The sequence below is a fragment of the Suillus paluster genome, assembly GCF_016628075.1.
Source record: "Suillus paluster strain FC165 chromosome Unknown EDB91scaffold_12, whole genome shotgun sequence".
Classification (NCBI taxonomy): domain Eukaryota; kingdom Fungi; phylum Basidiomycota; class Agaricomycetes; order Boletales; family Suillaceae; genus Suillus; species Suillus paluster.
The window spans coordinates 313,766-341,508 of record NW_024537572.1 but is presented as its reverse complement, the minus strand read 5'-3'; the positions used below and the strand labels follow the sequence as shown (position 1 = coordinate 341,508).

The 27,743-nt window shown below is 49.9% G+C and overlaps 9 protein-coding genes and 1 non-coding gene across 10 annotated transcripts; 3 read left to right on the top strand and 7 right to left on the bottom strand.

Annotated features, from left to right (window-relative positions):
* Positions 1 to 1,911: 1,911 nt before the first annotated feature.
* Positions 1,912 to 5,368, bottom strand: EDB91DRAFT_104250 (WD40-repeat-containing domain protein). The gene is made up of 15 exons (XM_041312999.1): positions 4,985 to 5,368; positions 4,843 to 4,894; positions 4,595 to 4,777; positions 4,062 to 4,538; positions 3,850 to 4,012; positions 3,703 to 3,795; positions 3,597 to 3,653; positions 3,514 to 3,549; positions 3,414 to 3,465; positions 3,249 to 3,361; positions 3,123 to 3,198; positions 2,951 to 3,069; positions 2,768 to 2,896; positions 2,224 to 2,713; positions 1,912 to 2,172 (listed from the first exon to the last, which is right to left on the bottom strand). Exons 1-15 carry the CDS (start codon positions 5,170 to 5,172, stop codon positions 2,088 to 2,090), a joined length of 2,313 nt encoding a protein of 770 aa, XP_041179868.1. The 5' UTR covers positions 5,173 to 5,368; the 3' UTR covers positions 1,912 to 2,087.
* Positions 5,369 to 5,379: 11 nt separating this feature from the next.
* EDB91DRAFT_1199032 (GC-rich sequence DNA-binding factor-like protein-domain-containing protein) lies at positions 5,380 to 8,711 on the bottom strand. The gene is made up of 3 exons (XM_041320631.1): positions 7,275 to 8,711; positions 6,995 to 7,220; positions 5,380 to 6,940 (listed from the first exon to the last, which is right to left on the bottom strand). The coding sequence occupies exons 1-3, from the start codon at positions 8,253 to 8,255 to the stop codon at positions 5,493 to 5,495; spliced, it is 2,655 nt and encodes an 884-aa protein (XP_041179867.1). The 5' UTR covers positions 8,256 to 8,711; the 3' UTR covers positions 5,380 to 5,492.
* Positions 8,712 to 8,864: 153 nt separating this feature from the next.
* EDB91DRAFT_1245804 (uncharacterized protein) lies at positions 8,865 to 9,558 on the top strand (the record flags this gene model as incomplete). The annotated part of the gene is made up of 2 exons (XM_041322594.1): positions 8,865 to 9,010; positions 9,066 to 9,558. The coding sequence occupies 2 exons, from the start codon at positions 8,865 to 8,867 to the stop codon at positions 9,556 to 9,558; spliced, it is 639 nt and encodes a 212-aa protein (XP_041179866.1).
* Positions 9,559 to 9,761: 203 nt separating this feature from the next.
* Positions 9,762 to 10,854, top strand: EDB91DRAFT_1245803 (uncharacterized protein; the record flags this gene model as incomplete). The annotated part of the gene is made up of 2 exons (XM_041322593.1): positions 9,762 to 9,807; positions 9,917 to 10,854. The coding sequence occupies 2 exons, from the start codon at positions 9,762 to 9,764 to the stop codon at positions 10,852 to 10,854; spliced, it is 984 nt and encodes a 327-aa protein (XP_041179865.1).
* Positions 10,855 to 11,191: 337 nt separating this feature from the next.
* EDB91DRAFT_1079939 (uncharacterized protein) lies at positions 11,192 to 12,909 on the bottom strand (the record flags this gene model as incomplete). Its single annotated transcript, XM_041315181.1, has 14 exons — positions 11,192 to 11,401; positions 11,457 to 11,526; positions 11,569 to 11,800; positions 11,854 to 11,988; positions 12,047 to 12,106; positions 12,164 to 12,165; positions 12,217 to 12,218; positions 12,277 to 12,318; positions 12,434 to 12,462; positions 12,518 to 12,554; positions 12,603 to 12,617; positions 12,669 to 12,688; positions 12,738 to 12,770; positions 12,837 to 12,909. The coding sequence occupies 14 exons, from the start codon at positions 12,907 to 12,909 to the stop codon at positions 11,192 to 11,194; spliced, it is 960 nt and encodes a 319-aa protein (XP_041179864.1).
* Positions 12,910 to 13,439: 530 nt separating this feature from the next.
* EDB91DRAFT_t54 lies at positions 13,440 to 13,522 on the bottom strand. Its single transcript has one exon. It is a non-coding gene; the product is annotated as a tRNA-Pro (tRNA).
* Positions 13,523 to 13,549: 27 nt separating this feature from the next.
* On the top strand, positions 13,550 to 15,293 carry EDB91DRAFT_1117942 (P-loop containing nucleoside triphosphate hydrolase protein). The gene is made up of 8 exons (XM_041318060.1): positions 13,550 to 13,700; positions 13,845 to 13,964; positions 14,016 to 14,251; positions 14,302 to 14,637; positions 14,796 to 14,909; positions 14,957 to 15,033; positions 15,085 to 15,152; positions 15,203 to 15,293. The coding sequence occupies exons 1-8, from the start codon at positions 13,655 to 13,657 to the stop codon at positions 15,223 to 15,225; spliced, it is 1,020 nt and encodes a 339-aa protein (XP_041179863.1). The 5' UTR covers positions 13,550 to 13,654; the 3' UTR covers positions 15,226 to 15,293.
* Positions 15,294 to 18,511, bottom strand: EDB91DRAFT_1117941 (Sec1-like protein). Its single transcript, XM_041318059.1, has 14 exons — positions 18,344 to 18,511; positions 18,157 to 18,285; positions 17,951 to 18,100; positions 17,799 to 17,888; positions 17,604 to 17,737; positions 17,278 to 17,547; positions 17,071 to 17,213; positions 16,781 to 17,021; positions 16,643 to 16,726; positions 16,507 to 16,595; positions 16,299 to 16,455; positions 16,144 to 16,248; positions 15,823 to 16,093; positions 15,294 to 15,762 (listed from the first exon to the last, which is right to left on the bottom strand). The coding sequence occupies exons 1-14, from the start codon at positions 18,372 to 18,374 to the stop codon at positions 15,428 to 15,430; spliced, it is 2,229 nt and encodes a 742-aa protein (XP_041179862.1). The 5' UTR covers positions 18,375 to 18,511; the 3' UTR covers positions 15,294 to 15,427.
* Positions 18,508 to 20,632, bottom strand: EDB91DRAFT_1117936 (carbohydrate esterase family 4 protein). The gene is made up of 8 exons (XM_041318058.1): positions 20,189 to 20,632; positions 20,086 to 20,136; positions 19,803 to 20,031; positions 19,558 to 19,699; positions 19,302 to 19,509; positions 19,151 to 19,241; positions 19,005 to 19,101; positions 18,508 to 18,956 (listed from the first exon to the last, which is right to left on the bottom strand). The coding sequence occupies exons 1-8, from the start codon at positions 20,520 to 20,522 to the stop codon at positions 18,723 to 18,725; spliced, it is 1,386 nt and encodes a 461-aa protein (XP_041179861.1). The 5' UTR covers positions 20,523 to 20,632; the 3' UTR covers positions 18,508 to 18,722.
* A 356-nt stretch (positions 20,633 to 20,988) lies between these two features.
* EDB91DRAFT_1236052 (CNH domain-containing protein) lies at positions 20,989 to 25,842 on the bottom strand (the record flags this gene model as incomplete). Its single annotated transcript, XM_041321401.1, has 13 exons — positions 20,989 to 21,389; positions 21,446 to 21,529; positions 21,579 to 21,798; positions 21,847 to 22,115; positions 22,170 to 22,322; positions 22,374 to 22,746; positions 22,803 to 22,970; positions 23,028 to 23,297; positions 23,351 to 23,644; positions 23,694 to 23,837; positions 23,894 to 24,097; positions 24,293 to 24,819; positions 25,128 to 25,842. The coding sequence occupies 13 exons, from the start codon at positions 25,840 to 25,842 to the stop codon at positions 20,989 to 20,991; spliced, it is 3,822 nt and encodes a 1,273-aa protein (XP_041179860.1).
* Positions 25,843 to 27,743: the final 1,901 nt, after the last annotated feature.

Genomic DNA, 27,743 nt, shown 5'->3' with positions numbered 1-27,743 from the left:
CCTTAATTGCATCATCAAGCGCGTGATCCCAGTCGTGTTTTTGTGCCATGATGAGTGAGCGATTGGCATAGAAGCCGTAGTTATTGGCATCGGCGTCAATCTCTTGTGTGAGCATATCTTCAGCAAATATCAAGTCGCCAGTTATACATGCATTGCGGGCTGTCGTACTCATAGCAATGATCTGCAGGAAGCCGCATGATCACAAATATTGCGTTATGAGAGACAAAGATAGAAGCATATTAGTTTGAACATAAGTAAAGGAGTTCGGAAGGCGACAGGGCACATACATCCGTGGTGTTGTGTGGGGTAGTATCCTACACACGACCTAAGAAAACACAGGGACAGAAATTCAACATGAACGTACCTTTGAGTTCGACGCCTGTTCCTCGAGAGTATCCGGTACTAGCCACTCTGAGATCTTCGTATGTTGACATCCAGTGAGGATGTGCTTGCCGTCCACGGAGAAGGTGACACAAACCACTTGGTAGGAGTGCTGGAAAATAGCGATGGTTCGTCTATCAGAGAGGCGCCAGAGGCGAGTATGCTTATCTAGAGATGCGGATGCGACGAGAGTCCCAGCAGGATTGACGGCAATGGCGAGGATGCCATCAGTATGGCCCTTCCAGGGCTTCCCGACCTGATCCCAGGTCAATGGATCCCACTCCCGTATGGTGAAATCCCACTCCACTTTGGGGTCGGATTTCCGGCGCATGGGCAGTTCACTAAAGCCTGCTGAGAGAAGGCGTGTGCCATCTGGCGTCCATGCGAGTGCCGAATTCACGATTTCTCCTGCAGAAGCATGCGCGTGATCCTCGAACTTTGTGACGCACTCCCTTGTGCCTGGTTCAATATTTGAATATTTTTCTCCGTCGCGATGGCAAGATGTTTACCAGACGGTGAATACCGAACACAAGTAACACCATCACCACAATCGATTGGGTTTCCTAGCAGCTCCCAGGTTTCTGTGCTCCACAGTTTCGTCGTTTTGTCCTCTGAACCAGTCACTAGAACCGCTCCATCTGGAGAAAAGTTTAGCGAGGGGATCGATTTGGAGTGGGCTTCGATAGTTTGGGTGAGAGATTCGCCATTGTCTCCGTCCCAGGCAATGATTTTTCCTTTGCTATCAATTGGCCGTTTCGTGACACCGCCACTGCCAGTGGCCACACTACTTCGTGATGTCCCTCCATATTCTTCAACTCTACACCGTCCTTCAAGTCCCACAGATGCAGCGTTCTGTCTAGCGAGCTCGTCACCATATGTCGTCCATCGGGCAAGACTGCGACCGCGGGTACGCCTTTTCCATGGGTCAGAAATGCCCGAACGGGTGTGATGAACGGAATGATGGGCTGCATTTCCTAAGTCTTCGGTGGTGGTTGACGGTCTTTAGCGAAGTTGAGTCGGACTCGAGAGGGACTGCGGGTGTCTTGCTGCTGCAGAGGTGCGTGAACGCCGTACTGGGCGATTTTATATTGCTTCAAGCAGGCATGAGCCTGCCTCGTGTCCCATTACATCAAAGATATCATGGAGACTGTTCGCTGCCAACCTCCATCCTGTGTCAAGCTGCAGCTAGAGTGTTCCCCGTTGTCATACGAGTCCTCGATGGTGTAACCCCTGTACATAGGTCTAAAAACGCGCTGGCGCGTCAAATTGGGATGCCGTGGGTTATCGAAGCGAAAGGCACTAACTATCTCTGCAGGCAAGGAGAATTTCTATTGATCGTTCATGTGGTTATTGACGAATGTAGTTGGGCCTCTCGCCTCGCTCAGATCTAGTGCCCACACCTTGTTGAATATCGCGATCTCGATCTACTCATCTCGCAGGGCATGTACTGGAGTAGGTTGGAGTGGCGCCAGACCGTCTCGCTTTGTCATCAAATGTCGGGAATTGCCGCCGAAAGCATTCTTCAGACAGAAGATTTGACGGACCAACTCAATGCATAAACACAAACGTGGTGTCATGATGGACTCATCCCGTGGATACCTAGGCGACTGGTGCCATAACAAAATTAAACAGTCCCCACTAAATTGAAATCCAATGTTATATGTACGACCTGTGTGCAATGTGATACCGCAGATCAGTCCGCTTTGCTACTGAATATCGATGTTTGAACATCCCGGTAGCCCGTCACTATCCAAGTGGTCATAAACATAAAGGCCCCCACCGCAATGGCCACTGTAATCCGATCAGTACCTGCCCAAACAGCAGAACCATGATAATACTCACAGAACGAGCGGTTTCTCTCCCGCCCACATGTCACCCATGGAAAAGCATGCGACATCAAAGTCCGTGTGCGCCAGCACTTTACCTTGGGACTTGTCCGACGAGGCAATCAACGGATCCCATAGTCGCACGCACCCGTCGTTGCCTCCGCTCACAATACCAACTCGCCGCCGATCGCGCCCCTCGACCCAGCATGCCTGAACAACCCCATACCCGGCGGATACTGTATCCAACTCCCCGTGTTTAAACATGGCAAGCGGACCTTTGCTCAAAGAGCGAATGTCATACATGTGTACGACATTATCGGACCGTGCCACAGCAAGGAGGCGACCTTCGGAAGAAAATGTCGCTGTGGCTTCAAATGAAGGAACCTTGGAGACAGATGGCTCGAGCGTCATTTGAGCGACTGGATCCCCCGACTTGCGAGCAACATCGTACAATCTTATCGGATGCTGGTTGTTCTCCCCACATGTGATTAAGACATAAGTACTCCCTGCACATGATTATGATTATACCAATCGGGAGACAGATGAATATGCTCACTTACCATCTGGACTGACGGCGCCTGCGTCACCTGCCTCGTTAGCACTGAAGCGAAATAACTCTCGACCTCGTGTTATGTCATGTGCACGGTGGAAACCTTTGTCCTTGCCCTCACCGTCGGAGTCGTGAGGTTCTGACGATGTGTATATAAGGCGTTCTGTCGGACCAGAGCCCCACAGTACAATACCCGCTGCATGATTTTCACCAGCGGGGGCAACGCAGAGCTTCATCCCTAGAGGTGAAGGTGTAGTTCTATGCCATGTTGGTGAAGCAAATAAGTTTGTCGTCTTAAAAACAGAAACGGTGCTGAGCAAATATGTCAATTCCAACCAAGTTGATGATTTCGATGAGATACAAACCCGTCTCGACAAGACACGGCGAGATTTGCACCGTCGGGCGAGTGCACCAAGTCCTGGGCGACATCTCCGAGCGTAACTAATGAAAGAGGACATCAGTTAGCACAAGGGTAGCAATGGTAAACACACTGGTATTCGTCATCCAGGGGGCGCCGGATTCACTCATTTCTATGTCGTCAACCTTGGGAAGCTGCCAAAGTTGCACTTGGAAATCATGCCCAGTAGAGAGAAATTGTTCGGGGCTACAGCGACCATCAGCTCATCAAGCAAATTACACTCAGGGCCAAACCATACTTCAATGGATTGAATAAAACGTCGTTTATCGTGTAGTATTTCTTCGAAGAAGCTGCAACACAGTTCAGTCATAAGTGCCACTTCTAGGGGAGATAATCACCTCCATGATCGATGCAATGAGCATCGACGACGTGACCTGTAAGTGTTATTAAAACAATGCCCTTGCACTTGCTACAGACTTACACCGGCCCTGGTGAAGGACTACCAATGTCCCGGGATTGTTGTCTGATGGGAGGGGCGCTGCAGAAACTAAGCGCCTCCAATATTGAGAAAAACGCGACACGCGCACCTTCTCGATCTTCTTGCGAATAGTCGGCATGCCCACCCGATGCTGCCGCACACGCTACAATAGCTCCTGGAACTTGAACAATCTTATTTAAGGCTGAGAAACTCGTCAGGAACGAAGCCAAAATATTGGCTGGAGGACATTACTCACACCCTGACGCCGCCTGACGGTGCGATTGCACAGCACCCAAATTATCGTATGCGAGATCTTGAAACAGTTTGAGAGAGCGCGTGCGTCCCGGTAAGCGACTAGCGATGCGAAGTCGAGCGGGTGGTTTGAGTGCGCGCGGTCGGAAACCTCGCACTGAATTCAGCTGAGGAAAATTTCGTTACTCTCCAACGTAAAAATAAACAACAACGCACTCGTCCCCAAAAGTATTGCTCCTTCAAAGATGGATCCAAGGGAGTAACTGGATAGTGTACGGCACGGTACTTTGGGCGCTGCGGACGCAGATCTCCAGGTGGTGGGCGTGCCGGCTCAACTTCGAGTTCCATATTCGGTGAAAGATCTTCGGCCTTGTTACTTGTAGGGACTGGTTTCCACTGGAAACGAAGATTGAGTACATGAGTATCGACTGGAGAGACACTAACATTAGATTCGTTCGAGATGTTGAGAGAAGCTATATAATTCGCGTACTCCTCTTCGGAGTCATATTGGTCTTCGGATGATGGGGGCTGGGACAGGGACGATGGTGCATTTGTGCGAGGGAGAATATCATTCGGTTTGTGGTTGTCGGCTATGTCGTCACTGCAGTCCATTTGGAAAGCGTTCTCGTTATTCGCGTAGACACCGGTCGCGCGGTCGACATATAGGTTGTTATCTTCGGATCTGAGTCTTTTCTAAAAGGACGAGTGCATAAAGGCAAGTCCAGGAGCATTATGGAGCAAAATCTTACCTTTGCATGGATATCGTCGTCACTACTACATAGATCTATGATATCCTTGCACCCAGACGGCTGCTTACGTTTTTCCTGTTGTCGACTGGGCATGTTTGTCATTGCGATGGTGGAACTTGTTGCCCGCTTCTTCGAAGGTGGTTCTCCCTGACGCTCCATTACGACTATCCTTCTCCTCCTTTCCTGGGTGAAGGTGGTCTTGCATGAGTCCTCGACCTCCCGGGTGCTTTTGATAAGCAAGATCTTACTTGTTCAACAGTTTCTGAGAGCCCCGGACGAGTGTATGTGTACGTATGGTTGCTGTACGATGAGTCGCGGGAAGAGATAATTAACAAATGCCTAATTAACGCCGATGGCGAACTGGGAATCGTGAGGCAAACTTGAACTTACTTTATCGATTCGAAATTGGGAGGCAAGCGGGACGAGGAAGCAACTGGTTCATTCTTGGTCCTTCGGCCCGTGGCGTTCGCGTGTTGCACGTTCGACTTGGACCCTAAATACAGAATCGCGTCACCTATTTCGTCCTCATCTGAGAGAGCATCGACATCGATAACTTCAGCTGGTACGTTGGGGGACATGGTAGTAACTTGAGAAACATAAAAGACTTCAGTACTAAGGTGCCTTTGAGTAGCGCCGAGTGGACGAATGTGTTGATGCGTAAGCTGGAAATTGTCGACGTCGATAGTCAGTACTTGTCTTGCAGGAAGAATTTGCGTGTAGTAAGGGTGGCTGACTTGCTGCCTCCTGTTGCCCCTTTGAAGTGTGTCCAGTCCAACTAACACTGCCGAGACACTGCCATTAATTGAAAGGTTGTTGGTCACCTGACCGTCGCGTCGGGACATGGCATGACGCGTCCAACTGCATATGTACGCGGAATATGTATTACTGCTGAAGCTTCCTACTTGCTGGCCCTAAGAACCATATCCTCCAGCGTAATTGCCCGGTACTCATCCCCATCAGGCGCCCACACTGCATCGTCTTGCACATAAACAAACAAGCCACCCTTCCCTCCAACGCTAGACGAGACGCGGAACAACGGCATTCTCGACTTTTCGTGTGCACGTCCGGTAGGAATAAACAAGAGATTGTGTGACGCAGCAAACTCCTCTACAATCGAGCGGAAGGTAATTTCTTGAATGCGCGCAGGAGCTTTTGGTGCAGTTTGCTTCTTTGTGGACGCATTTGTAATCGCCTGTTCTGCACGTAGATCTGGGCGCTTCAGCATTGTAGGAGCATCAGGTCCGAGCTCGATAGCTGTGTTCATCAGTTGCAACCCGCGTGTGAATCCATGCGCAACACCTGACATAGACTGCACGCTCTCTGGGAAACTGCTCTTCCAGAAGGAATACCACTGCGCAACTTCCTCGAAACTGACTTTTGGCTGTATAAGCCAAATGTGCAGTACATCCAGCCACTTCGGGAAGAACTCGGTTTCCAGCAGCTGGACAAATACACTTCCGCGAAGGAGCGTGGACCACGCAAGAACATGCTTCAACGGTTCCATATCCTGGTTGCGGGGGTTGATGCGGAACTCGTCGCGCAATAGCGAGCCCAATTTCGGCACGACATACTTGAGGAGCATCGCGTCCCACTCGCCTTTGTCGAAAACCTCCATCCATCCACCGAGGTCCCTGGGTGCACCGTCTGCTGGTACCCAACTCCTGAGAAGGCTCTTGACCTTCCTTTGGGCATCACCCAGAACACCGTCGATACGCAGACCGAGGTATGGGAGCCAAGGGAACACAAGTGCATGCAAGGACACCGCACTGCGCTTCGGGCTCCAGTCTGCGACGGCTTTGCTCACTTTGGGTAGTATGAGTTGGTCAAGGATATTATCGCGTACAAATGGCGGGAGGAACGTTGACCATGCCTCATACAACTTCACAGCTGGCGTAGGGTCCTCGGGTGACCACTCGTTGTTAAGACAGGTACGGACTTTGGGTAGCCAAACATTCCATAGAAGGGACTCGAAGGGAGTCATGGGGTTTTCAACAGCAGGAGGGGGAGCCACGGTACGTGCGCCATAGACATCAATCTGAGTTTTTGGTATTTTGTCGACAGAATTAACTTTCAGCGCTTGCTTCCATGTGCGGAAGGTCGTGACCAAGCCTGGAGGGTCCTGGAGTGGATTCCACTGTGCAACGATACGTCTGACCATCGGCGCGATTGCTGCGACAACAATCTCGTCTAACCGATATTTGTCGAATTCTACTGGGTACTGCACCAGCAGCATGGAGAATAAAGGCGAAAAATCATCCAAGGTGGCCTCATACACAGAGGCTAGCTCCTTCGCCTTTACGCCAATATCATCTACGACAAGGTTCACCTGCTGTAGCCGTGAAATGACTGCAGAGACACATGAGTGATGATGATGAAATGGCAGGATAGAAGTAGACATACGTTCAGCCTCATCGGCGACTTTCTTTTGCAGACGAGCATTCTCTTGAGCGATAAATCTTTTACGTTCCTCAAGAGCTTTCGCTTCACGTGCAAGCCCGTCAAGATCATTTTTGCATGCATCTGTGATAAGTCGCAAGTTATGTCGTACCTCTGGTATTCGTGTAGGGTCGGTTGATGGCGTCCAGGATGATAAAGATATGTCGGCAAGTGATGCAACTTCACGAGGCTGGAGAGAAACATGAGTGAGGCGAAACAGGAAATAGATACGAGTAGTATTTACCGTTCTGCCAGTCGCATCAATGATTTGACCAATACCGGACGAGACAGGCTCCTGTCCAGCCTCTGCAACAATCTGTTCATATGTCTTATGTTCCACCTTCGTCTTCACCTTCTTCGGCTTCTTCCAAGCATCGCTCCTCTTCTCCTTCGCATCGCCCTTCTTCTTCAGTCCCGGGCGCACTTCTTCCTCATCGTCACTGACTACCTCTCCCCTCCTTCTAGCCTCAAGCTTGCTTTGCTCCGTCTTCTCCTTGTATCCCTTGAACGCGATACCCATTTTCTTTGGACGCAGCTTACTCTCGATTGGGATGACAATACCCTCCCCAGTCGCACCGAGACCAGTACCAGCCTGCCACCCCATCTTCGCAAGCATTTGAGCACCGAGGGTACTACCAATCTTGCTGAAATGTGCTTGCTCATGTGCAGGTAGCGGAGTGGATGGTTTGCTCGTGGAGGAAGACCCGCTGCGGAGGAAAGAGCGTTGGACGCGAGGGACACTGCTAGCGCCAAAGGCAGTTGGAAACTCGGATGTAGAGGCTAATTTGGTGGGGGCGGGGGAAGCGATAGCAGGCTCTACAGGGAGCTCGGATGGTGCACTAAACGTAGAACCAATACCACCTTTGGTGAATCCCATACCTGCAGTTGCAAACCCAACTCTTGTAGAATTGCCGAAACCACTCTTGGCAGAAGAACCTATCCCACCTTTCGAGCCGATCCCGCCTTTCGAAGATCCTATGCCACCTCTCGTAAAGCTCTGCAGTGAAGGTGCCGATTCAGCTCCAGTTGAACCAAGGCCGCCAAACGCTGGCCGCTCTGGCGGTTCATCCTCCTCGTGACCGTATATCCGGGGCGAAGCGGGCGCTGAGGGCTCATCTTGATCTTTATCGTCCTCGGCGTACTCAACCTGCTCTACGTCGTCATCGGAACTGTCGACCTTCATCGACTTCATCAAGCGCTTCCTGTTCCCCTTCCCCTGCTTCATCCTCCTGCACCTCCAGACCTTTCTCCAGGTCTACCTGCCCCCTCGCTACAAACGCGGGAGCCTTCGTCCAGTCGTTTCTCTTGCGTTTTGAGCCCAGGCCACCGTAGCCCTCATCTTCACTGTCGCTGCCAAATACGCCGTAAATTGCGGCTTCTTTGTCATTCTTCCGACGTCGTTTATGCGAGTTTTCAAAGAGGGCGCGCTCAGCACGCGCGTCTGGATCATTTTCGTCTAGGTTAAAGTCAGCTTCTGAGCCGTCTGAAGAGCCGGAATCTTCGTCGAGGAATTGATGCTTGCGGCGCGGCATGAACGTTACAGTTTCTGGGAAACAGTACTGATTGTCCGACCAAGTAAACGGATTGTGACCAGTTGTGATTTCGAATTTGGGAAACTAGATGTTGAAGATGTTTGATGGATGTCTTCAATTCAATGTTTGACGTTGTGGTCACAACGAGCTGTAGGCCATTTACTTTGTCAGCAGCTTCACAATTCAACAGAGGCAAACAATTCTTAATTGCAAGTGATGTCATGAAAACTCGTCAGCACATCCGATGATTTGCAAAACCTATATAATGGTAACTCCTTCTGTTTTGGTCAGATCCGATCAAAATGCAATCAAATTCAACCTTCTCGAGCCCCTCGGTACCCCATCCCAGTCCATTAGCACTCTACCATGCCCTCTGGCAGCAGCAGGACCATTCTGTCGTGAAACAAGGATTGAAGTGCAAAGTTTTTGACATGGAGGGCCGTCTCCGGTTAGCCTTATTTCTCTCCATGGGGCTTGGAATGATACTAAGAGGTCTGAAATAGCCACCTTACCTACGACGCCATTGATCTATCTAGACATCTTGGTATCAAGTTGCCAAGCGGTGCAACCTGCATGTTCATCCGCCCAATGTACAAGTCCCTCTTTCATAAGATTACCAGGACCGAGAAAATTTTCGTCGTTCATGGGCAAGCTGGTATAGTTAAGTCAACATCCTTCCGGACACGCCCTCAATACAGCCAATTGCCTTTAGGGAAAACGCATTTCCTAGCTTACATCCTAGTCAGGTGGTTTCTCGCTCGCCAGCCAGTGATTTACCAGATCGATGAACTAGAGTCATGCGTCCTGTGCTTCATTGCCGACGGCTTCTTCACTCTTCCATTGGAGAACAGCGAGAATCACCCCCTGTTCCAACGCGAAGATGTGTTGCACCTCGTCGAGAGCGCGCATGGAGACTCCATCACGCACCCGAACACCGACCACGCTCGGGCGCTGATACGGGGCGCGTGCGACAAGGCCATCTTCACCAAGTTCTAGCCAGACAGTCTGACCTTCAATGTCGAACTATTACCTGAAGATGATGTTGCTCTTCAGCAATGAATGCATCCATGTACTTTTGAGGAGATCTTTTTGATGAGGTGAAGTGAATTTATAATATATTGGTTCTGTATATGATCGTTGACTGTCGTCTTTAGTTCTCTCAACGGAGTTCCCTCGGTGCTTAAGGCCGAGTCCCTACGATGGATATACCCCATTTCGGGCCAAACGCTCGTATCTGCCTGAAAGGTATCCCACAATACCAGTGGCGCTCCTCTGAGGGGTCAGAATTATATCGAGGATATCCAGGGGGTCGAGCATGATCATTTGTAATGCCTGAATCCCACACCGCGCGAAGTACAAGCCCGTGCCGTCGTGCATCTTGCAGACGACACAGCCTCCAAATCGTCCTCTGCTGCGAAGGTGATCGTCGAAACCCTTCTTATTTCGGCGGGTAATATCAAGGTGGTCGGCGAGATCTTTTATCGCCAGGCTGTGGTGACGCTCATGTCCAGGTTCGGAGGGACCTTCGAACTCATGTCTCCCAATTCGCAAGGGAATTGCCAGCCAATGCACGAAGTCCTTGTGCTGCGTAATAAAATTAAAATGGGGCGCAACCTGAAGGAACAGCGGGCCATGCCCTCAAGATATCCATATTGTACTCAGCGTGAACTTGTGATGCTATCGCAGAAATGTCCTAACATCCTCCATTCCCCCAAGGATGCGCTCGTGCATCCAGGTATTGATGCAGTCATGTTCGACACCAGCACCTCTACAGTGTGGCTTATGCAGGTGACCCATGAATCCTCACGCTCAGTCTCTCCGGAGGGCCTGCTGTTCCTACTGAATGCTCTACGAGGCGCCGCTTACGAGCCATATCCTGTGCACCCCTGGCAGTTTGTCTTCGCCACGCGTGGGCAGACCACCAGGAATCCCTTCCAGCTAGGTGGGGAGAGAGAAACACAGTATTTCTCCACCTTGTTCTGGGAGTCACGCATCAAGCCGTATGTCCTACAGCTTCACGATAAGGTCCCCAACTTGTTCTCAAGCGACCCGTATGAGCCGTGGGGCTTCCACTGTAAGAAAAAGTCACGATCGCTCAGCCTGCGGCACTTTGCCAACTCACTGGTGCGCCTCGTGCAAAGACCTCGGCGTACAACCGAATCTAAAGGTGAGGAACGGGATCAGTTGATCGCGGGAAGCTTGGGTGCGAGTATACGGACGTCCGTGGTGCCAGGAGCTCAGTTGCTTGCAGATATGACGATTAAGCAGTCGGTTGTGCCAGCTGGGGCTTAGATTTCTATGAATCGCGGATGCTAATAACTGTCGGAAGAGACTGTACGAATCGCTGCGCTTTTAAAAATTATATATCTGCCTCACTTTCTTTGTTGAATGGGTATAATAATACAGACGGACGCCAAGTCCTTGCATGGAATCATGGTAACCATTGGACCCCCGTCCAGAATTCCCCTTCGAGCCAGTAGTAATCCAACAAGCTTGGTATATATTGGTTTGTCTAGACCAATTTCTTTTTGAAATCTAAGCCGGAATATTGAAGGAACCACGACTTTTAATTGAACAAAAATAGACACTCCCACTCCCTGTAGATTAATAATATCGAGCGTTTCGCATGCTACACACTGCTGCTAGTTGACACATGCACACGCTCCTGGAAAGCAATTGATACGACGGGAGTTCCTGCACCGGAGTATGAACCAGCCACAAGCTTCGCGTAATATTCTCGAACGCTAAGGATGAGGCGTGGTCCCAGCACGAACATCTGCACGAACATGAAAATTTGGAAGACACCGCTATAAACCTGAGTTTCCAGGGAAGATGTGTCCTTTCAAAATGATGAACAGTGGTCGCATGCAGAGGTCAGTAAGAGATCGGCGTACCTCTGAGATCGGTGAAAATATATAAACGAGGTTGGAGCACGAAACAATAACAAAGCTACCGCGTGCGGAACTTCAGCGAAACAAGAAAACCGCATTGAGATCACGAGCTCACCTTCCAAAGTAAACCATGTGAGTTTTTATTAACATCATAAAACAGTCTCCAGCAATCTCTCCTACTGAGTGTCGTCGCAATTCACGGAAGTGTTTTACAACGATCCAGACTGCGAGACACAGTGCGAGGACCTCCCATACAATGGCGAGTATCCAAGCCAGGGAATCCAGAAATAGGGCATCTACCTCGTAGTTGACAGTGCATTGGTAGGTGCCGGAGAGAATTAACACCTCTGGCATTCGTCAATGAGCCTGATGCACATCTTTCATCCATAATTAAGCTTACCTCCTGAAGTTTTCCTCACGAATAATGCGGCGACCACTCCGTCGAAGGTGTTGGCAGCCAAGAAGAGGACAACGAGAAGTATCAACATCTTGCTGGATTTCTGGGACATGGCATGCAACCGAATGATCATGATGACTTGCATGATGTGTCAGTCAAGTCGAAATCACCGAGGTATCGCAGCTGCGTAACTCACCGCCCAGGATTATATTTACGACGACGCTGATCCAGTCTAGGACGACATAACTAATATAGCCTGACAGAACCAGTTAGTGATGAGCCTCGGAGGATCACGCATTCGACTCAAACTTACAGCTGTGACAGTCATTTTATTGAACCAACAAGCTGATCAAGAATCTCACTTACCCCTACATGGGAATGCTGTTGGTTGGGCGGGAATGAGAGGTATCATTACAGAATACTCACTGCATCTGTCACCGGGATTGTTGGAACACCGGCTGTATGCCGCTGGTCAGAAGAAACAAACACGGTGAGTGTCAGGAGATATACTCAGGATCAGGATGCTAATTATGAGAGGCGGTTGATTAGCACAAACGTCAACTGCCTAGCCTTCCAAACGTACACAACATTTATTATTCCAAGATAGCGCACCTAGGATACTTATTATGAGTCAGCCAGTCAAGCTTATAATGCAAGTTGCATACACCGAGATAGAAAGCAGTCATCCGGGACCAGCGTTGCCCCTAGCGCAAATCAATTGTATTATCAAGTTGTTCTTCAAGTAGGCTTACCCAGATCAGTTCGACCTATAAACTATTCTTAGCGAGATGGCTGCACTGGTAATGACATCAACCTACCTCTTGTCCGAATGTCAGTGCTGGAAATGCATAAGGATATCAGCGGTTCTTGGATTCTATCTTGCTTACCCCAGTCGTATATTACCCCAGCAGAGGCAGCAACTGTGAAATCGCAGGCAAGGTTAGATTAACACGTCGCTGTCATCATCCGACTCGCTCTCCACGAACCTGCAAAATAGCTGGAAATATCATACGAGTTGATTATCGGCCACCAACTGGGATCATCTGAGACTAGGGTCATGTCATTCAACGATGGGTGAGAGGGAACTACAAACTTGGTGGACGTATGACAATGGCGTGCGATCCGGATACTTATACTACCATCCAGCTGCCAGCACTTTTATGACCGAAATGAGCATTAGAAGGATGATATATGTCCCTTTTGTGAGCAATGAAACGCACTAATGTTCATGCGATTGAAATTTCACGCATCGGTGTTGCATCGATTTCCACTGATTGATTATCATGCGGCACGCGCCTGTAAGTATTTCGGTCCGGGCTGCATGATAGTAAATGCAATGAAGCAGTGGTATCCCCGACTGATGTGACAATCCATCACACTCTCCAAATTTTCGGGTTCCAATTGCAATTATTGCATGTGCATTGTGCCATGGATAATCTCCCCTAAGCAGACTGAATAAAAGGAACACAATCGTTACAGTTGAGTAGCGGCGAGAGACACGATATCACGCTCAAACTCACCAGTAGTACTAGTCGACAACAAAACTTCAGATGGGATCTTCAAATTGTTCAGCAAAACAAAACAAAAAAGGGCCTGGCCGGGAATTGAACCCGGGACCTCCTCGAATTTGGGTCAACCCTAACAAGGAATCATACTACTAGACCACCAGGCCGATGAAGTGTTCGACACACTAAAGCATCATAACCGTAGAAGTACCAAATTGGTCTTTACTGACGCGTCCCTTCGCGTTCATCTTAAGGACCGACATCATCATCACATAGGACGGCCGACATCATCTGCCACAATGGACCAACGAAGACAGGACGCTCTAAAGAGCTACCGGGATGTAAGTGAGCTACTTGCCCAGCGCTTCCGCTGATTTCAACTGGGCTACAGAAAATGCAGAATCACGAGAACTCAAGCCAGAGTCTTAAGAACTGTCAGTATTTGTCAAATCCACGCATTCGAAACATTCTAAAGTTGCTACCATCCAGTGCGGTTTTCGTTGAAAGATCTCGAAGTTGAGTACGCAAAGACCGAGGATGACATCAAGGCCGTGCAGTCCGTCGGGCAGATCATTGGAGAGGTCATGAAACAACTGGATGACGAACGATGTCAGTCGCATTAGCTTTCTTCTTTTATTGTTGCGCTCAATCAGTGCATAGTCATTGTAAAGGCATCGTCAGGACCTCGATATGTCGTCTCTTACCGCCCCGCCCTGCCAGCAGAGAAGCTCAAGACAGGCACAAGAGTGTCTCTCGACATGACCACCCTCACAATTATGCGTATCCTCCCAAGAGAAGTCGACCCTATGGTTTACAAGATGAGCTTGGAAGATCCTGGAGGTGCATCGTTTGCAGGCATCGGTGGTTTGGGTGAGCAGGTACGAGAACTACGTGAGGTATGTCTGTTATAATTTCTTCCTGCTACTTCATACTTACTGTACTCCAGGTGATCGAGCTACCGCTACTCAGCCCGGAGCTTTTTCTCCGGGTCGGCATCAAACCTCCAAAGGGCGTCCTCTTATACGGTCCCCCAGGGACGGGCAAAACCCTCCTCGCCCGTGCTGTTGCAGCCACCCTCCAAACTAATTTCCTGAAAGTCGTGTCTTCTGCTATCGTCGACAAGTACATTGGTGAGAGTGCACGAGTTGTACGTGAGATGTTCGGGTACGCAAGGGACCATGAGCCCTGTGTCATATTCATGGATGAAATCGATGCCATCGGTGGAAGGCGGTTCTCGGAGGGAACCAGTGCGGACCGTGAGATTCAGAGAACATTGATGGAGGTTGGTTTGAGGATCACTTTCTCTGTGGGTCTGGCTAACATTTCCACAGCTATTGAATCAAATGGATGGTTTCGACTCCCTAGGACGGACAAAGCTCATCATGGCAACAAATCGGCCAGACACGCTTGACCCCGCCCTACTCCGTCCCGGTCGACTAGACCGGAAGATTGAAATTCCCTCTACCGAATGAGCAGGCTCGGCTGGAGATTTTGAAGATCCATGCGCAGCCCGTGAACAAGAGCGGGTACATTGATTATGAAGCAATTGTCAAGGTGAGTTCAATCGATCGCATCTTATATTCATCTTACCCTGTTTGCAGCTCACGGATGCGTTCAATGGTGCTGACCTGCGGAATGTGGTAACAGAAGCAGGCATGTTTGCCATCAGGGACGACCGGTGAGTTCTAGCTTGTCATGGCAAGCGCTTATGTCGCTCATTCTCGCGAAGAGAATATATTGTCCAAGAAGATCTCACTAAAGCTGCACGGAAGGTCAGCGATGCTAAAAAGCATGAGAGTGAGTCGTAGTCCTTTTTGTTTTGGTGCATTTTCTTAAGCAATTTATAGCCAAGTTGGAGTATTCTGCATAGACCCTCATGTAATATACCGCCTGCATTGTATTTCATTTTTATCTCGCATTCGATCTTTGAACATGACTATTCGCGACTAAGAAATGAAACAATCCAAAAGGTCCATTAACTTCACCCTATTATAGTCTACAGACTTCCCTACAGCTGAATATCGTCCATTGGGTGATTTAGAAACCGAGTAAGTAAGAGAGGTATGATGGGATCAGAATCGGAAGAGCCCCTTCTTTTTCTTCTTCTCTTCCTTTTCTACCCCTAGCGTTGTCGAGCCGCCCAGCGACCCCGATGACGTTGAGAATGATGACGGCGTCTTCACAAGTTTGCTGGCGGTGTGTTTCGAATCCTTCGGCACAGCGGGTGCGGTGCGTTGAGGTGGAGGTGGATCTAGTGTGAAGTACTTTTCATCATAATACTCTTGGTATGAGTGATGTGCTCCTGCCACCGAGACACCATTTGGCGCAGCACGTGAGCCGACCCCCGAAAGTTCAACCACTTTCAGATCATCAATGAAGTTACGGGGCGTGGTAGCGTGCGTCGAGCCTACAGATGATAAACCTTCATCAACCTTGGGTATACTCCTGATTGGAACAAACAACGCACCGATATAGATATCCTTGTTTAGCGACGCCGACAACGAGTAGCATTCTCGAATCTCCGAATATGTCACACCACCAGCCACAAACATGATAACACGCTGCTTGTTCTCTGCAGGAGCATTCGCCCGCGCAGCCTTGTGCCAGCTAGGCTTCGCACTGCGGAGGGAGGTAGTTTGGGGTGTTGTTTGTTTAAGGCTTGCAGCCGGCGACATAGCTGTAGGGGAATCTTTGACGAAGGGGAAGAGCGTGGGGTCTAATTTGTTGGCAGAGTGTTCCTGGGGGACAGTATTGAGCACAGACCAGCACGATGCAAGAATAACCGTACTTCTATAACTGTCCGAAGTAGAGGTCGGTACCGTGAGAGCTCGTATTCGTCGTCAGTGGATGCCTTCTGCCTGAGCTTCTTCTTGGTATCCTTGTCTGAGGGTCCCTAGGCGCAACAATGAGTAACATTATGATTTACAGTTGCCACACGCGTACTCTGCTTATGCGAACACCGAAATGAACCAACGAATTGACGGCGTCCTGATCAGCCAAGCTCAGCCGTGCATGTTGATACAATCGTCGGCGGTCCTCATCTGGAACACCATCACGGTGTTGGATGTAAAGCGCGACCATACGCACTTTGTTGGCGTTTCTGTTCGAGACTGTCAGGTCAGCAGCTCAGAAGGGATACGTGAATACTAACATGACCTCCTGGCTATCCAACAAGGGCACCATTTCCTCAACAAGTGTTTTCGGTGTCTTCCCCTCTGCGGTGAGCCCAGTAGCACAGCACTGAATATACATTAGCATCGTTCATTGAAAGACCGAGGTACAGCTACCTGCTCAACGTTAGCCACCAGCGGCAGTTTTTGCTTCTCAAACAGGTTCATGCAATCTTGCGCCATGTTCAAATGCAAGGAGAACTATGTTATCAAGATTAGCATAGTTGACATGGGCAGGCACACGCATACACCCACCTTTTCTCTCTGCTCTTGATACTGAGGCAAGTTTGCAAGCATATCCTTCATGTCGTTAAGACTTGCGGCACCCTCCCCCTTAAACCCTGCATTCTCTTCCATGAACTTGTTAAAGTCCGCCATGAGTTTATCGATCGCTTCACGCATGTGCATGTGGCGGACAGTGGTCCATACAGAGTCAACCTCTGAAAGGGTGGCGATCTTGTCCTCGTAAGATCCAATCGACGATTGGAACTTGTACCTATGGGTAACGGTCAGGGGGCTTCGGGGCTAGCACAGCGCAGACAGACATGTATTTCGTGCCATCCTCTATCTGCAGCAGATCATTGCACATAGCCTGATATGTGAACTCGTGAATGAAAGGCGCGACGGTATCCATAGATCGATCCGTGATTATGAGCGTACCGCGGGGTCGGGGAGGATCCGAAGCTTTCTAGTATCACCAATAGTTTAACAAGTCGTTCAAAGTCAACAGGTCAGTTGAGTTTAACACTCACAGGGAACTCCGGATTAATCCGTCTATACTCATCTAAATTCTGCTGGATCATAAACGCGAGCAACTTCGTAACGAAATCCGTATCAGCAACCTCGTACGCGCGTGCGGCGTCTCCGCGAGCAAGATTGGTTCGCCATAGACCACTACCTTCAGGAGGTGGGGGCGCACGCGTTTGGTCGTTGGGTTTGAGGGGACCAAGGGGAGTGTGGTGTGTTGGCATGTAGTACCGAATGTATGGGTACTCGTTGAGGGTAATGCAGACGTTCGCTATCTGCAGACAGTTGAGTTCACAAACATTATAACAAACGCCAGCATTTGAATGCGTACAGTCTTGCTAACAAACCGCAGCTCTTCCTCGAGCTTTGATCGCGCGGACTTGAAAGCAGCATCGTTCCGCGGTGGACTGTAAATGTTGAAGAATAGTCCTGGTGACTGAAGAGAGAAAGTTTGTGCCTCCGTCGCTGCATAGGGAGGTGTCCTACTCATCAAGCTTCGTCGCGGGGGCCTACATGCGGAACTCACCCCAGAAGTTGACAAACAGCTCCTGCAATCCTTTGAGATGCGGTTCAGCAGAGGACGTCGTCAAGCGCTCGAACAATGTTTCCGACAACCCTAAAACACACGCCCATCCTCAACCGATGCGGTTGCTGCGGAAGTCAGACGAGAAAGCGTACCATCGACGAAGAATAAATGGGCCGCTAGATACTGCTGGCGGCCGTCACTAAAATCCTTGATGATGCGATTGACATTCTGCGTCGTCGACATGAGTAGATACACTGCCTCGAACTGCTGGGGTTCGCGGTGACTGGATATCGACTCGATCACTGACCCATACGCCTGTCAGTGCCAATAGGCTTATTCAATTGAAACAAGGGCTCACAGGTAACATTCTCCTCAAGGATATCGAACTGCTTGAGAACGGTGCCTAGCAGCTTCTGGGAGTGTTCGTCCACTACGAGGATTTTCCATCGCCCAGGGGGATTGACGGATCTGATTGCCTGAAGTAATTCTACAATTGTGATATGTACATTAGCGCTCGCTGTCTGATAAGAAAGCAGGGCGCATACTTGAGCGAACAGCAGTGATGAGTGAGGCCATGATATATGGCTGATAATCTTACAGCGCGTACTGTAATTAATATTGTCCTCACTTCAAGCATCGGCTATCACCGCAAGTACTATGTTTGTCCGCCAGCACTTCGCCCAAGACTTCTCCGTGGCATTTCTCTGGATACTTGGACGAATCCCAAAGTAAGCAGTTCATTGCTCTGTCTCAAACTTCACACAACTACAGAGTAATAAACAGAAGAGAAAATGAAGTACTTTAAGATAGAGCAGCATCCACAAAAGCATAGTTGTCCACCAACGGCGAAATAGATATCTACAGCTGCAGTACGTCCATCGTCTAGATTAGTAGCAAGTTTGCGTAAATGAGATATCCGTCAGGTCACATGAGGAGGGAGCCGCCAGCAGCAAATATTGAAGCTACGACCAAAGATATAGGCAGAATGGTATTCGATAGTGCACCGGCCGTTTTCGTGGTCGAGCCCTGCCCACCTGAACCGCTAGGGACGGACGAGTCACCACTAGTGCTGTTTGAGTAGGGGAAGCTCGTGTTTAAATTGCTCTCGCGGTATAGGTTAGTGCTTGGGATGCCGTTGCAGTGACCAATGGAGTCAAGCTAACGGGAGGTTAGAACGATAGTCCACGCACGAAGGAATTTACAAACCTTAAGCGTGGGAGTGAAGTTCATAGCAGCAGGCAATGTGTAGCCAATCGCAAGATCAACGGTTTGTGCGTACAAGTCATGCTCCAGAACAACGAACCTAGAGAGAAAAAAATGAGCAAAGCAAGGGTAATCGGAACTGCACTTACCCAGTATTCAGCATAGTCGCGTTGCCTAGAATAGCCTCGAAAGTAGCGAAGGACTGAGTACCTGTGACAATACCGCCAGGAACCTTCCAGTCTACCGTCGATTAAAATTAAAATCAATACGAAATCCAAGCGATAAGTCGAGATAGCTGACCGTTAGTATCAAATGTCGCGCCAGCACCAGTGCTAGTCCAGATAACGGGCACCATACCCATTGCCAGGGAAATGGCACGGACACGATCGTCAATGTCGCCGAAAGGGGGACGCATCAGTGTGGGAGTAACACCAATTACGTCCTTGATAGCTTTGCGTGCCCAGCCAAGTTCAGCGACGACTTGTTCGGTAGAAAGCATGGTAAGAGGCTATTGCACAATCAGCTACAAACGCAAACCCGATTTTACCACACGTACGCGATGCGACCAGGTGTGAACAGCAATTTCATGTCCGGCCATGTACTCTTCCACAAGAACTTGAGGACGCTCGACGATACGAGAACCGATAACGAAGAACGTCGAGGTCAAGTTCTTCAAAGACAAGTAGTTAAGCAGCTCCCTGTCAATCAATGAGAAAATCACAGTCAAAAATTTCAAGCATAACACACTGAGCTGTTCAAAAACATGAGCCTCGCGCAATTTACCACGCTATAAAAATATACATACTGTAGAAACCTGGGCCATCGTCAAAGCTGACACCCCATGTCAACTTGCTCGGACAAGCAGTGATATCTGTAGCGCGGGTATAACCACCACAAGTCCACCAGCCACGACTAGCGGCTTGCGAGGCGGCAACCGGGTCGCCGACGCAAGTGCCGTCTGCAGTAGGAGTGAGGTCGGGGATGTTGAAACCGTTAAGTTCTTCCATCCATTGGGAGACCTCCACAGAATCTGCGTGATGACATCATAACGCTTCGAAACACATGAAAATTCTACAACACGTACTGGTAGGTGCTATTTGGTCCTGAGTAGGCCAGTCTGCAGCTTGGAAGACAACTATATACACCGTTGTCAGCAAAGTAAAACAGCGTGCATAAGAAAAACGAACATGGAGTAGGCAAAACTGGAGCACCCGAAATCAGAGGTGTAGATCCTGCAGAATATGTGGCAGTCACAGGAACGGTAGAAGGCGTCGCCATGCCCGATGTGATGTTGCCCAGCGGGGGGATAGTGGTGCCAACGGGTGTTGTTGGAACGGGCGAATTCGAGCTCGATGAAGCAGATGAAGTAAAGCTCGTTGCTGCGGGACTGGATGCGTCCGCTGAGGAGGAAGTGACGACTGCCCCAGCATTCTGCCTCTTTGCAAGACGAGCGTGTAGATCGTGAGTGGCATTAGCTGCCCCGAGAACGGATAAAAGAGCGAGGAGGGCTTGCAGCTGCATGACGGAAGGGCCTGGCCGACAAAGTCAAAAGAGTGACGGGATAACAATGGTCTTGGAACACTTGGGAGATGGAGAGAAAAGGAAAAATAATAATAGAACTAAAACCAACGGTAACGCAAGCTGTAAAATATACATCAAAAATCAGACCAGAAATAATACTACACTTGCCATATTCGGAAAATTAAGTACACAGTAATTGGTCACACGGCATCTAAATTTGGTAATCTCGGAGCATGTCATTCCCGACAAACGTCATTTTTCGGGGGCCAATTCGGCGCCATTCGGCGAGTCAAGACGCGAGTACAAAATGCAATAGAAATATATGCTATGATGAGGGGAATACTAGTATCACGAATGAACGAACAAATCAAAACAGATGATACTCATATAACACAATTGAATATCAGCCGGCAGTAACTATCACGCACAACATACACCTCTCCAGCAAGAACAAAAACACTTACAGTCACCGCGACGACGCCAACGACACCGTATCACACGCAACATGTGATGTGCCCACAGCCATCCGTAATGTTAAAACCCGGTCATCAGAAACCATCAAGATCTCGTCACGTCCTGATGGTACATAGCGTGCATGCTGTGACTGTGGGGAATGGGACGGTGAGCCATAGCCTTGTCCATATTGCCCATAAGTCGGTGGAGACGGCTGCTGATATGGACTATATCCCTGCTGCGCGAAGAATGCGTTTTGCTGCACATTGCCCGAATGTGTCGCCGATCCTGGCATCTCGGCGAATAAAAGACGAAGATTGTTCCCTTGAATGACTTGCGACATGAGACCCGTTTCCACGTGACGTATTTCCACGAATGTAGGTTCAAACGCCAGGACGTATGGGAAACGAAGAGCTGATTGGTTGCATGAGCGTTAGACCAGTGTACCTGGGGCCTGAATTTGAACGTACCAAAGCCAGTAGGCGACCCCTCCCAGTGCACCATGAAATCTTGCCGTGACCGCCAACCGTTTTTGTTCACATAGAACGCAAATTCTGGAGAATGATAAGCCTCGCTAGAAGCACAGACGTTCCGGTCACTTACCGTCATAACATAGAAGAAACTCATTTTCTATCCGGTATATAGCCATCGGCCGAAGATTTTCTCTTTTCCGTACAAAGTCAAGAGACGCGTCGGCTGGATCGAGAAGTCCCTGCGTGTCGAGACTCTCAAGGTCGACAATCTCGAACCCTTTCGTGCACCCTACGCAGAGCTTCGTTTTCAAGAAGTGTATCGAACTTGACTCCACGGGGATGTAGAATTCCTACGACAGAATGAGCCACTTAAACACCATGCATATGGGAAGACTTACTCGGAACAGCTTCAGCGTGTCATTCCCGCCCTGTAAAAGCTTACGGAACGTTGGTTTACTCCGTCCACGAATGTTCTGATCAATCGGCTCCAGTGTCTTAATCGTACTTGACAGCGGACTCGATTTCACGACACAGACGAGGACCTTTCCCAGGCAGGTGCCGGCCTTGAAGAACGTCGTGTGCGACGATATTCGCTTTGCTCGCTTCAAGCCAGACATTGGGTCCATCGGGTCGAGAGCGTCCAGCGGGAAGGTAATGACTTGTCGTTCTAGAATAAAACCTGTGAATAAAATGCTACTACGGTGAGATAACAAATACTAACCTGAAAGGACGATGAGTAGCTGATAATCTTCCAGGACGTCAACTTGTGAAACATCCAGCAAAGCCAGCACTTTGACTGGTTCCCTGTTTGGGTGATTCAAGTCGGACAGATAGATTCCGTCATCCGTGCCATATATAATTCTCCTTCCGCATGCTGCATATCATTAACATTCTTCTCCACTGAGCAAGCACCAAAATCACTCACCAAACGGCGCGGCGCAATTCACCCTATTCTGACCAAGGAAAAAGCCCTCACACAGAGTGACCATCTCAAACACTGTGCTCCGCTCACGGAGTACCTCCTGCTGCTTCGTGATCGTCTCGACCCACTTGCGATGGCTTACAAACGTGCTCGCCCAAAGCGTCATCTGGTAGTATTTGCGCCCAAGATGTATGAATGTGATAGCGAACCCGCCTTTGCCGTCGATCTTAATTGGAATCGCAGGTGCGTACGGTGTGCCGCGGTTGAAGCTGTTTTTCTTCGTGAGCGTTTTGTGCCCCTGACGAGCGTTTGCAGGACGATTGGGATTGTTAGTTTCGTCTGTAACATGCACGAAAAGGAGCTCAAGGGGTATCGGCTACGGGGTGACCAGGATGAGAAGCGGGCATTGGCGATAGGGATCTAGGTACTTACTCGTCGGTAGACTTTGAATTGTTCGTGTTTGCTCTTCTGCTTCACCATTAGGAGGGCGTGGTCAAAGAGGTATACAAGCAGGTCTCCGCTGTCCCCTTGCCCGCCTCCTCTCTTATTGAGCGCACTCTTGTACACAAGTTCACGACCAGGGTCCTGCAGTTTCAAGTCCTATCAGGCATAGTCAGTACGAAAACTTAAAGCGTCACGACAACAAAGCAAACACACCACTTGCTCCCCTGGCCTGTACACAAGCTGCTGGTCGAGTTGCAGGAGGTTGAAGCGATTCTCTGTCTTGCCCGTCTCCACGTTCACCTTCCCCAGGAACTCGCGGACCATGGTGACCACCTGCATAAGAGTTTGTTTATCTGGGTTGTCTTCAGGCGTGTGCTTCAAGACCGCCTCCAGAAGCAGCGGATATCGAGCTAATCGCGTGGTCGGCTTCGTCAAGTACCCATTGAGCTCAAGCTTGCGTGACTCTGGTAATCTTTCCGTAGTCTACAAGAACTCGATCAAATTCCATAAGGACCACGATGGCAAAGTCGACTCACTTCCACAAACTGTGCAAACGCAGTATTGGAGCTCTTCTCCTTTTCGAATTCATACTTGCCGTACAGCTGGTGTGCGCCGTAGCTTACGAAGGGCCCGAAATGCGGCACGGCATCGAGAAGGATGTCCCCGATGCGCTCCACGACAGCATATGACTTTTGTCGCTTATTGAGTGCGTCTCGAAGGCGGGTATTCACTGCGATGATTTCGTGGATGTTCCAGAAGACCTGTGTGATGAAGTCCGCGCGACGTTCAGCGGGGATGATGTCGCTGTCTTTCAGGCCATTTATCCAAACCTGTGCGCGGAGATTAATCAACAAGAGTTAGTATGAAATGACGACGCACATCACGAAGGTATTCCATGTCACGGACAAAGTCACGTTCCGTGTATATGACTTCATTAATTGCTTCCTGGCGCCTTTTCTCGACGTCGGAGACGCTGTTGACGACCTCTTGCGGAACGGAGTGGATCCATAACGTACCAGGTTCCTACCCACATAGAATGTAATCAGCGCCCACCAAAAGGATGAGTATATCATGCGCACCACAAAGTCACCCAAACTCTCCCTCGATATCTGCTTCTTGAGCCCAGGCTGTGGCTTCATGTTCAGCCGTGATTGCTGCTCAAGCCTCCTGGGACATGCAATACTATAGCACAGCTGATCACGCGTACACGTCGGCGAGTAGCAGTCCGTAAGAAGCGTGAAAACGCCCGAGGGAAGAGGCATTTCATCGACACTCTCTGATCCCTGGCGCCCATGCGGTTCAGGGATCTCGACAATAGGTGAAGCGTCCTTGTCCTGTGTATCGCCATGCGAGTCATTCGAACCCTGACCGAACGGCCCCGATCCACCAGAATCCTCATGGTGAGGTGATGGCCGCTCTGGTTTCAGATCTCCGTCGTCTTCCCTCTCCCCAAAGGTTGTCGGCAGCTCACCACTCACGAACGGACTCAATTTCGTGCGGAACTGGTACAGCTCGGCAGCGCTATCCCTGAGTCGATGGTCGTAGGTGACATCGTGGAAGAACTTTTGTGCGTCGAGGGCACGACCAAGAAGTAGCGCGAGATTGCGGTCGGTAGTCTTGATGATATATGCAATCTTGTCAACCGCCTCACGACCATCAAAGGCATCCTTATACGTGAGACCATCCTTGAGACGATCCTGGAGGCTGATGCGTTCACGGAATGCTTCCGCGACACGAGAGAGGAGAGCGGGGTATACGATGGGTGCTCGGCGGGGTGTTCGGGCGGAGGTGGTCGGGCTATTGCGACCCTCACCTATAAAAGGGATCGGGGCGCGCGAGCCGCGATCGATCATAGTGCGGATACTGCCCGAAGCGGCAGACATGGACATGGATCGGTCCTGTGGAGCACGGTCACGACGAAAGGCAGGACCAGGCATCGTACGAACAGAATCCGAGGATCGACGGTTGGTGGAGGCAGCAGCATGGTCGACAAGGGTGGACGAAGCTGGGGAAGTGTTGATGAGGGAAGTGCGAGTAGACATGATTGTGGTGTCGAGCTGAAGGGGATGCGGTCGTGAGCTGGCAAGTGATGAATTACTCTGGTCAGATGCGATGGAAAGTGGGCTTGGTTGTCGATATTGCTGTGCCCTAGGGGAGGGAACCATGGCTAATGGAAGGGAACGTTATGAGCTCATTGTGCAACGGGACCAGATATGGGAGAGTGGAACCCACGTGTATGTTCTCTTGCGTTTGCACTTGTGTTCGGAATAGCCCATGGCAATTCGCTCGTGGACTCTTCTGGGCCCTGATTACCGTCGATACTAAAATCGATGTTGAAGCTAGTGTCCGCGAGGTCGAGATTGACGCCCAGACGGGGCACGTCGTCAGAGAGAAGATGATGGTTGCCGTTCAAAGAGGGTTCTCTTATGGAATTGGCGTGCTCGTTGAGCTGCTGTTGATTGGCAGGGCTATTACGGTACACTTGAGCCTGATAAGCCTGTGCAGGGGTGAGGCCTGTTCTCGTGAGAGCCTCGAGGGACTCATCGGGTGGATCGTCTGGTAGTGGTGAGATTATACCAGCAGCATGGGGTGAACTGACTACAGATCTAGCCCGTCCATGGATTACTGGAGGTGCCAAGGTGTGTGGACGGGTGTACTGTGCATGGTGATGTCCAGGTAGATATTGCTGGGATGCAGCTGTATGTGGATATGACTGCCTGTATGGCGACTGCAGGTGCTGCTGAGGATGATGTGGCAAGTGATTTGGATAGTAATTTTGGGGCTGGGCGAAGGAATTAGATGTCCTCCTGTCATGCTGGAGGTATGGTTGGTGGTGGTTGTGGTGGTATTGGCCGCCATGCACAGGTATGTTATGTACTGACTGTGCATAATGCGGCTGTTGCACAACCGGTCCAGGCTGACCAGGATGTTGTCCTGCCTGGTGGTGAGAAGCTGATGGTCGACCGAAGATAGACTCGTATGCTTCATTACGCTTGTCTGGCTGGCGTGGCCCAGCTGGCCTGTCCATCGTACCCGTATCTGTTAATCAGTGTTCTAGGACAATTGTGGACTGAGACGGTAAATAAGAGAGTTGTCGTTACGTACGGTTACGGCGGTCGCTGGTGCTGGCGTTGGCTGCGTGGTAGAGATCACAGACTCAGTTTTCCTGTAGTTGCGCTAAGTTTGGTTATCGCCCGTTGAATCGCTCACACGTTCTTCCCCAACGACAACAACGGCGAAGACAATCTACTGATCGACGATGGCGACGACGACCGCAGCAGCTTCGATGTGCTTAATGAAGAAATTCAAGATACGGGCGTGGGTTACGTAGAGGGTGTCTACAACGTCATTGACAATTCTCCACATGATTCCCACTCGCCATTGGTCAACACGGATCAGTCTTCCCGACAGACGCTCGCACGAAGCACACGAACCTCAATCACGTTCCATAAAACATGCAGAACCCACGCATGTGCCTCAAGTATGAAAAGAAAGATACCTACCTACCTGTTGTTTTACTCGCTACATGACCTCCTGGCACGCGCTCCGTGTCCATCGTACGGCAACGTTGGCTGTGACATTTGTAGTTCCGAACATGACAGTCTGACACCCTAATTACATCCTGTGGTCGGCCAAATGAATGACTTGAGCATGAAATCGAGCATGATTCTATGTAGTCGACTAGAATTCGGCCCCGCTTATTACCAGAGTGATTCGGATCTGGCTTCACGAAGGAATTACGAACTTCGAAGCCACTTGCTTCGACTCGGGCAAGGGTTTTCAACGGATTGACCTGATTAGGAATCGAAGGGCAATTGGAACCATGATTTCATCTTGGGCGACGGACCATGTGGCATGGCATGAGCACGAGCGCTCGCGGCGAACATCGGTCTTTGCAGGCATTCCTCGGGCCGTCTGACTCTCGTAACAATTAGCAGGTCATTGGTCAATGGGTTATCCATTGGTGATTGGTGGCTACCTGTGGCTACTGATTTGCTGTCAGTGCGAGTCTGAAAGAGAACCATTCCTTGCTAGACGCACCGGTAAAACTGCGCTTCGGCATGTACGACTTCCTTTAGCTATCCAATGACCCAAGGGGGAGCAGAAGTCTTTCGTTCGCTCAGGTTTACCTGCCGGATCCAGATGCTGCTAGTTTGGACTTGCAGTTGCTGCTGTTATATGCATTGCTTGTAATAACAATGAAGGAAGACAATACGATTGCCTGTATTGAAAGAACAAGCCACCTGCAAACGCTAAGTGATATTCGAAAAACTTCGCCAGGTAAGAGCGCTGCAATGCACATGCTACTGAACGGCATTCAAGAAGGAGCTGGACCGAACTCCACGGGAGTTACGGGAGCTCGACACTAGCTAGTACCTGGCGACCAGCAGTGGATAAGGTTCAAGAGGAGACACCCTGCTTACGCAGCCCTCCACAGCCAAGCAGGATCAAATGTCGTTATTTTATACTTACGTGCTGAGTGAGAACAGAGCTCGACACTGCTGGAGTTCCAGGAGAAGCGAGTGTGACATATTCTCGAGGCCACAGTGTTCAACTTGTACTGGTCATCCCTCGTGTCGGCCTGGTAAGTGTCTGCCCCCCAAACGCGTTCAAAGTCAGTGGAGACAAATTCCTGCGCGAGAACTTGAAACCGACGAGTTTCGAATATGCCTTACGGCAAAAAATTAAGCAGGGATAGTCAAGGATCATGATGAAAGAGGAGGCACCTCGCAAGGTTGGAGGTGTGGATGGAGAACCTTGTGTGATATCAAGCAAAAGGGAGACATCCACAATTTGATCAAGTGGCATTGCGGAGTCCATGATCTAATCGTGTGGACATCGCTAACCTTTTTGAGGGAACTTGATGGGATAACTCGGGATTCGTCAACTTCCTTCTTCAGTTCATGCGGGTCCTGCAGTAATCCTCCA